The sequence below is a fragment of the Pteropus vampyrus genome, unplaced genomic scaffold, assembly GCF_000151845.1.
Source record: "Pteropus vampyrus isolate Shadow unplaced genomic scaffold, Pvam_2.0 Scaffold203, whole genome shotgun sequence".
NCBI classification, from domain to species: Eukaryota; Metazoa; Chordata; class Mammalia; order Chiroptera; family Pteropodidae; genus Pteropus; species Pteropus vampyrus.
Window position 1 is genome coordinate 389,479 of NW_011888984.1, and position 8,677 is coordinate 398,155.

The following is an 8,677-nucleotide window of genomic DNA, read 5'->3' on the forward strand; positions in this document are numbered from 1 at the left end:
ATGGTGATGATGGTCATGCTGCTCCCTGCTGCCCCCACAACTCTTCTTACCCCTCTCTGCCCAGCCCTCTAGTGCCCAGGCCACTACTATGGGCATCTGGCCCAGACCTGCTTTCCTCTCTCCAAACCCTGGCTTCACTTCCAGTCTGTGCCAGCCTAGATGCCCTGCCCAGTAAAGCATCCCCTCAAATGCCTGTTGCTTCAGGTCTCAGCTCACAGACACTCCTCCCAGCATACCCAATGATACCCAACTTTACGGTAGAGGAACAGTCACAGAGAGGGCAAAGTTCTCTCCCAGAGGCACAGAGCAGATTGTGTTCCTAGACTCTCACTGTGGAAGCCCAGATGTGAATTCCATAGTGCGCAGCTGTAAATGACAGTAAATACCAGGAATACCAGGGCCTCTGGTCCACCACTCATTATCCACGCTCCCCCCACCACCCGCACTGGAATCCCTCTCCCCTGGGCGTTCTGCAGGTCTTGGGGGTCATAAAGCCCACAATAGGGCACAGTCTCACACTCATTCAAGCCTGCAAGGAGGCCAGTCCCACCCGTGCCCCTCCATCCCCAACCACTTAAGGATCCAGCCCCTTCTTCGGAATCCCTTCCTCACCTCCATCCCTGTTCTGCTGTTATTAAAGCTCCTCCCCATAGCTCAATCCCCGTCCTGAAACTATGGGTCCCCACCCACTGCCACAGACACACTCTAGCCACACGCCCTCATATCTTTGACCCCTCCTCTCTGGCCGGCGCGCTCTATCCACGCGTGCTCTCTGACGGAGTTCCGCACCCCGAGCCCCGCCCGCCAGGGCTGGTCACGCCCCATTGAGAGCACCGTCCCGCCCTTCTCACAACTCAGGTTCCCTCTGGGTTCCCCACCCGGCCCCTCCCCTACGACCCCGCCCCTCGCCCCGCCCCCCCGTCCGCGCGACCTAGGTCCTAGGGGCTCCCCGAGTCCAGCAAGCCAGTTTAACCGTTGATGCCACAGAGCGAGAGGCCCTCGCAGGTGCTTAAAGAGGAAATGCCGGAGCGGGCGGGCCCACACGACCTGCCAGTGCCTTGCCCAGGGGCACGTGCCCTAAGGACCCGTTCAAGAGACACTTTTAAGCGCGATGGCGGGCTCTGGGCGAGGTCTGGCCCTGGCACTCCATGGCGACTTCTCGCCGCCCTCCGCAGGAGCTGAGGCGGGCGGAGTTGGTGGAGATCATCGTGGAGACGGAGGCGCAGACTGGGGTCAGCGGCATCAACGTAGCTGGCGGCGGGAAGGAAGGGATCTACATCCGCGAGCTGCGCGAGGACTCTCCGGCAGCTCGGAGCCTCAGCCTGCAGGAAGGTGGGCGGGGCCGGGAAATGGGGCGGCCTTTCTACTGGGACCCGGGTAGGAGTCTGCCTCGGAGGCCGAGCCTGGCGGACGACCAAGAGGCGGGGTTAAGGGTTTGGGATGCGGTTTCGTGTGTTGGCATTGCGGTTGCTCAGAGCAGGCTCTAGAGATTCATTGTCTCAGTTGGACTGCCAGATCTGCAGTTTACTAATTTGTGATCTTACTGGGCCTCGGTTTTCTCATCTCTAAAATGAGAATACTTCTGGCACTTCACAGGGTTATTATGTGGATTAAATGAATCAGCATTTGAAAACACTTGGCACATAGCTAAGTGGCACATAGTAAGCACTATGTAAGTGCTAGTTACTGGTTTTGTCGTTGGGGCGGGAGAAAAGAGGCGGAGCTAATAACTTGGAGGGAGTGGGGAGGGGAGCTTAGTAAGTAAGGGATGTCTTAGGTAACATGCTTGAGGCTGATGTGATTCATTCGTGCAACGACTATTACTAAGTCTTTTCTATTTCCAGATATTATTCTAGATGCTTGGGCCACTGCAGTGAACAAAATAGATAACACTGCACTTGTGGAGCTTACACATTCTAGTGGAGAGAAACATATTTAAGCTAAATGTACAAAATATATAGTAAATTAAAAGGCAATGTATGCTATGGGTGCCAGGAAGGAAGCTGCATTTTTAAATAGGGTGAGCCAGGAAGGGAAGAGAGGCCTGAAGGAGGTAAGGGAAGGAGCTATGTGGCCATCTAGAAGAGCATTCCAGGCAGAGACACCAGCCGGTGCAAATGCCACAAGGTGGGAATGTACCTGGCTTGTTGGAGAACAGCCGGGAAGCCAGTGTGGATGGAACGGAGTCAGTGAAGAAAAGAGTAAGAGATGAAACCAGAGAGGTAAGAGGAGGGGACGTCTTTAGAGGACTTTATAGGCCATGTTGAAGACTGGCTTTTAATGTGGGAGGGTTGTGAGTGGAGGAGAATCGACTATGTTAAACAACTGCATTAGCAGTAGACTGTAGGGGGGCAAGGTGGGGAGCAGGGAGACCAACAAAGAGGCTACTGTGATTATTCAGGTAAGAGATGGCGATGCTTGGGGCCGAAACTATGTTATTGGAGGTGAAGAGAAGGGTTTGGGTTCTAGATCTATCTAGGAGGAGCAGCTTTCAGGACTGGACATGGGGCGTGATGAAAAGAGAGGGGTCGAGGAGGATGGAGTTGGTAGTCCTACAAATGAGAAATGCTGGGGCTGGGGCTTGTTTGGAGGAAGACCGGGAGTACAGTTTGGATCTTTAAATGAGAGCTGTCTTTTGGACACCAGGGTGGAGACGTGGAAGGGCAGTTGATATATAAGTCTAGGATGAGGAGAGAGATGCACTTGGACGCTGTCAGCATATTTTTGACCTTTAAACTTCTGAATCTGGATGAGTTTCTCAAAGGGGTGAGTAGAGGATGTAAATGAAGAGAAGAGGTCCAAGGCCTGAGCTCTGGATCAGTGTGTCTTTAAGAGGTCAGGGAGATGAGAGGAACCATCTCAGGAGGCTGAGAAGGAACCTCCAGGGAGGCTTCAGAGGGTGTGGCACCCTGGAAGCCAAGTTGAGCAAATGTATTAAAGGGTCAAAGGCTGGGTCAAAGGCTGAGGGGTCCAAGTAGATAAAGTCCAAGACTTGACCATTGAACTTAGCTACACGGAGGTCACTGCATGGGGCCTTGAGACGAGCAGTTCAGGGTTCTGGGATGGGGTGTCGGAAGTGTGATTGGAGAAGCAGAAATAACGCAGCTAGGCAATTCAGTGCATTTTGCCATCAAGGTGAAGAGATAAATGGGCCAGTAGCTCCAGGTGGAGTGAGGTCAGGACAACTTATGTGAGAAATAATAGTATGTTGTATGCTAATGGGAATAATGTAGACGAGAGGGACAAATCCATGAAGCTGGGGGAGAGGAGAGAATTGCTGGAGGAATTGACCTGAGCTAGGAATGGGACAGAGGATGGCAATTCCTGGGAACAGGTGGAGAGTGGAGTAAATCGCCACAGAAGCAGGGCTGTGAGTGATGGGGTGAGAGTTTTCTTTTGATTCTGGTCTCTCTAAGTAAAAGAAGCAAAATCAGTGTCTGAATGTGAGGATGGGGAGGGGGAGGGGAAAGGCTATAGGTGTGGCCTGAATGGGCGTGGATCTGCTAGTGGGGGAGGTGGAGTTAAGGCCATGGGGCGGGGCTTCGTTCTTCAGTGTTCTGACCCGGAACAGGGAGTAACTTTGCGTCTCAATACTGAGCTTGGGGATAGACGCGGCCCAAATTTTGGGCGGGGCCTAGCTGTGCTGGCTCCAGGGAAGTGGGCGGAGGTAGGCCTGGGCGGAGCTGGGAGATGCCCACACACTGCTCACCTCCACCAGGGGACCAGCTGCTGAGCGCCCGCGTGTTCTTTGAGAACTTCAAGTACGAGGACGCACTACGCCTGCTGCAATGCGCCGAGCCTTACAAGGTCTCCTTCTGCCTGAAGCGCACTGTGCCCACCGGAGACCTGGCACTGCGGCCCGGGACCGTGTCTGGCTACGAGATCAAGGGCCCGCGGGCCAAGGTGGCCAAGCTGGTACGCGTGCTTAGCCCAGCCCCAGCGCTGGGCTGCCCCGGCGATCCCGTCTCTGCGCCGTGAGCCCCACTCCCTTACACTGTGGGCCAGCCTTGCCCTGTCTGTTACTAACCCAACGCTAATCCCACCCTTCGCCTCCTGTTCTCTGCCCCTGAACTCCTCTCTGGGGAGGAGAACCCACCTACCCCAGACAAGGGCCTTCACCCGCTTTGGAGAGGCGTCCCCACCTTCAGCTCTAGGCTTGTAGGGGTCCTGATCCAGGGGACTCTGAATTGGAATGCCGGGTTCAAGCCCGATTGCCTCTCACTTACTGCTGAGTGACCCTGGACAAGTCACTCAGTTTCCCCATCTCTAGAATGAGGGTATTGAGGAAAATCCTGGATGAGGACCTTGGAGTCTTGGGTCCCAGTTTCTACACTCCTGTAAGGTTCTAAATGAATGTCTTTGCCTTCAGGGGCAGTAATAGTGAAGTGACAGGCAGGAAGTGGGGGTGATGTTCAGGGACAAGATGTTCAATCCATCACATCCCCAGCCTGGTACAATACCAGGTGGGGCTCCCCCTGCCCACCCCAGGCCTCCCCCTGTCCCACCGCCTCCCGCCTCTCTCCTCTCTCCCCAGAACATCCAGAGTCTGTCCCCTGTGAAGAAGAAGAAGATGGTGGTGCCTGGGGCCCTGGGGGCCCCTGCAGACCTGGCCCCCGTTGACGTCGAATTCTCCTTCCCCAAGTTCTCCCGTCTGCGTCGGGGTCTCAAAGTCGAGGCTGTCAAGGGTCCTGTCCCAGCCGCCCCCGCCCGCCGGCGCCTCCAGCTGCCTCGGCTGCGAGTCCGAGAAGTAGCCGAAGAGGCCCAGGTAGCCCGGCTGGCCGCTGCCGCCCCTCCCCCCAGGAAGGCCAAAGTGGAGGCCGAGGTGGCAGCAGGAGCCCGTTTTACAGCCCCCCAGGTGGAGCTGGTTGGACCCCGGCTGCCAGGTGCCGAGGTGGGTGTCCCCCAGGGCCCAGCCCCTGCAGCGGAAGCGGCCACTGGCTTTGCCCTCCACCTGCCAACCTTTGGACTAGGAACCCCGGCGGCACCTGCTGTGGAGCCTGCAGCCGTAGGGATCCAGGTCCCCCAAGTGGAGCTGCCCACCCTGCCCTCACTACCCACTCTGCCCACACTGCCCTGCCTAGAGACCCGGGAAGGGGCCGTGGCAGTGACGGTGCCCACCCTGGATGTGGCAGCGCCTACCGTGGGGTTGGATCTGGCCTTGCCGGGCGCGGAGGTGGAGGCTCGAGAAGAGGCACCTGAGGTGGCCCTGAAGATGCCCCGTCTCAGTTTCCCCCGCTTTGGGGCTCGAGCAAAGGAAGTAGCTGAGGCCAAGGTGGCTAAGGGCAGCCCCGAGGCCCGGGCGAAGGGACCCAGACTTCGAATGCCCACCTTCGGGCTTTCTCTCTTGGAGCCCCGGCCTGCTGCCCCTGAAGCTGCTGCTGAGAGCAAGCTGAAGCTGCCCACCATCAAGATGCCCTCCTTCGGCCTCGGAGTCTCGGCGCCTGAGGTCAAGGTGCCCAAGGCCCTAGAGGTCAAGGTGCCCAAGGCCCCTGAGGTCAAGCTCCCGAAAGTGCCCGAGGCAGCCATTCCAGAAATGCACCTCCGAGAAGTGGGGCTCCCAAAAGTGTCAGAGATCAAACTCCCGAAGGTGCCAGAGATGGCCATGCCCGAGGTGCGGCTCCCAGAGGTGCAGCTGCCCAAAGTCTCCGAGATGAAGCTCCCTGACATGAAACTTCCAAAGGTGCCCGAGATGAAGCTCCCTGGGACGAAGGTCTCAAAGGTGCCTGAGATGAAAGTCCCGAAGGTGCCTGAGATGGCCGTGCCCGAGATGCACCTGCCGCAGGTGCAGCTGCCGAAGGTGCCAGAGATGAAGCTCCCGAAGGTGCCCGAGATGGCCGTGCCCGAGGTGCACCTCCCAGAAGTGCAGCTGCCGAAGGTGCCAGAGATGAAGCTCCCGAAGGTGCCCGAGATGGCCGTGCCTGAGATGCACCTGCCACAGGTGCAGCTGCCGAAGGTCTCAGAGATGAAGCTACCGGAAATGAAACTCCCAAAGGTGCCGGAGATGGCCGTGCCCGAGGTGCACCTCCCGGAAGTGCAGCTGCCGAAAGCGTCAGAGATGAAGCTCCCGAAGGTGCCCGAGATGGCCGTGCCTGAGGTGCACCTTCCGGAAGTGCAGCTGCCGAAGGTGTCAGAGATGAAGCTCCCGAAGGTGCCCGAGATGGCCGTGCCCGAGGTGCACCTTCCGGAAGTGCAGCTGCCGAAGGTGTCAGAGATGAAGCTCCCGAAGGTGCCCGAGATGGCTGTGCCCGAGGTGCACCTGCCACAGGTGCAGCTGCCGAAGGTGTCAGAGATGAAGCTCCCGAAGGTGCCCGAGATGGCCGTGCCCGAGGTGCACCTGCCGCAGGTGGAGCTGCCGAAGGTGTCAGAGATGCAGCTGCCAGAAATACAGGTGCCAAAAGTCCCAGATGTGCAGCTTCCGAAGGCACCTGAGGTGAAGCTGCTCAAGGCACCTGAGGTGCAGCTAAAAGCTGCCAGGGCGGAGAAGGCAGAGGGGGTGGAATTTGGCTTCAAGATGCCCAAGCTAGGGAGGGCAGGGTCCCCGTCACGAGGCAAGCCGGGCGAGGCAGGGGCTGAGGTCTCAGGGAAGCTGATGGCACTTCCCTGTCTGCAGCCAGAGGTGGACAGCGAGGCTCGTGTGGGTGTCCCCTCTTTCACACTGCCTTCAGTGGAACTAGACCTGCCGAGGGCACTCAGCCTGGAGGGGCAGGTCCCAGCGGCCGAAGTGGGCAGGGCGGAGCGAGCAGAGGGCAAGGTGGCAGCAGGGGTGGGGGAGGTGGCCTCCCGGTTGCCCTCTGTTGAGATCGCCGCTCCACAGCTGCCCACAGTGGAAGTTGAGGAAGGACGGGTAGAGGTGATGGAGATGAAAGTCAAACCCTCCTCAAAGTTCTCCCTGCCCAAGTTTGGACTCTCAGGGCCAAAGGTGGCCAAGGCAGAGGCTGAGGGGGCTGGACGGGCCACCAAGCTGAAGGTGTCCAAATTCGCCATCTCACTCCCCAAGGCTCGAGTGGGGACAGAGGCTGAAGCCAAAGGGGCAGCGGAGGCAGGCCTGCTGCCCGCCCTCGATCTGTCCATCCCGCAGCTCAGCCTAGATGCCCATCTGCCCACAGGCAAGGTGGAGGTGGCAGGGGCCGATGTCAAGCTCAAGGGGCCCAGGTTCACCCTGCCCAAGTTTGGGGTTAGAGGTCGGGACACCGAGGCGGCAGAACTAGTGACAGGGGTGGGGGAATTGGAAGGCAAGGGCTGGGGTTGGGACGGGAGGGTGAAGATGCCCAAACTGAAGATGCCCTCCTTTGGGCTGGCTCGGGGGAAAGAAGTAGAAATCCAGGATGGGCGCGTTAGCCCAGGGGAAAAGCCAGAGTTTCTGGCTGGACAGCTTAAGATTCCTGAGGTGGAGCTGGTCACGCTGGGGGCCCAGGAGGAAGTGGGGGCAGAGGGAGGTGTGGCTGTCAGTGGAGCACGGCTGTCAGGCCTGCAGGTGTCTACGACCAGGCAGGCGGGCACTGAGGACCGGGAGGGGGCGCTGAGGATGCCCCTGGGCATCTCTCTGCCCCAGGTGGAGCTCACCGGCTTTGGGGAGGCCGGCGTGGCTGCCGCCTCGGGGCGGCAGGCCGAGAGTGCAGTCCCTTCAGCTGAGGGCACAGCAGGCTACAAGGTCCATGTGCCTCAGGTGACCTTGTCTCTGCCCGGAGCCCAGGTGGCGGGTGGTGAGCTATTGGTGGGTGAGGGCGTCTTCAAGATGCCCGCTGTGACAGTGCCCCAGCTTGAGCTGGACGTGGGACTGAGCCGAGAGGCGCAGGTAGGTGAGGCAGCCACAGGCGAGAGTGGGCTGAGGCTGAAGATGCCCACACTGGGGGCCGGAGCCGGGGCCAAGGGTGAGGGTCCTGGGGACCAGCCCCCCGGGGCCGAGCGCACCTTCCACCTCTCGCTGCCCGATGTGGAGCTCTCCCCACCTGCCGTGGGTAGCCACGCTGAGTACCAGGTGGTAGAGGGCGGCGGGGACGCTGGACATAAGCTCAAGGTGCGGCTGCCCCGCTTCGGCCTGGTGCGGGCCAAGGAGTGGGCGGAGGAGGGCGACAAGGCCAAGAGCCCAAAACTCAGGCTGCCCCGCGTGGGCTTCAGCCAGAGTGAGACCGGCACTGGGGAAGGCTCCCCTGGCCTGGAGGACGAGGAGGACCAGGAGGGGGGTGGGGAGGGGGCCTCTGGGCGCCGAGGCCGCCTCCGAGTCCACTTGCCCCGCGTTGGGCTGGCGACCTCTTCTAAGGCCACTCGGGACCAGGAGGGGGAGGCGGCCTCCAAGTCCCCTGGCGGGGAGAAGTCGCCCAAGTTCCGCTTCCCTAGGGTGTCCCTAAGCCCCAAGACGCGGAGTGGGAGCAGGGACCGGGAGGAGGGTGGGTTCCGGGTCCGGCTGCCCAGTGTGGGGTTTTCGGAGACGGGGGCTCCAGGCCCCGGCAGGATGGAGGGGGCTCAGGCTGCAGTCATCTGAAGGCCCTGGGCGGAGGGAGGCTCCCCTTTTATCTTCCCATCCTGCCCCCTTGTTTCGTGTGTGAGATAACCAACACTAACCCTCAGGGGGCCGGGGCCGGGAAGTGGGTGACTGACAGGCCAGGGCTGGAAGGCCTCCTGCCTGGCTCGTTGGCAGGAGTGCCTGTATCTTGCCAAGCCATGTAAATAAATAATC

The 8,677-nt window shown here is 59.7% G+C and overlaps 1 protein-coding gene across 8 annotated transcripts in view; it reads left to right on the plus strand.

Moving 5' to 3' along the window:
- Positions 1-8,677, plus strand: part of PRX (periaxin) — a 17,948-nt gene extending 9,271 nt beyond the window's left edge. For 3 of the 8 annotated variants that reach the window (XM_023537891.1, XM_023537890.1, XM_011372215.2), the window contains 3 exons: positions 1,176-1,332; positions 3,719-3,915; positions 4,535-8,677. In XM_023537891.1, coding sequence (XP_023393659.1) covers positions 1,176-1,332; positions 3,719-3,915; positions 4,535-8,482 — 4,302 coding nt within the window. In that variant the 3' untranslated portion in view covers positions 8,483-8,677. Of the gene's footprint in view, positions 1-1,175; positions 1,333-1,428; positions 2,223-3,718; positions 3,916-4,534 lie in introns of those variants that run through there. The other 5 variants (XM_023537892.1, XM_011372217.2, XM_011372216.2 and 2 more) reach the window with 5 other exon arrangements.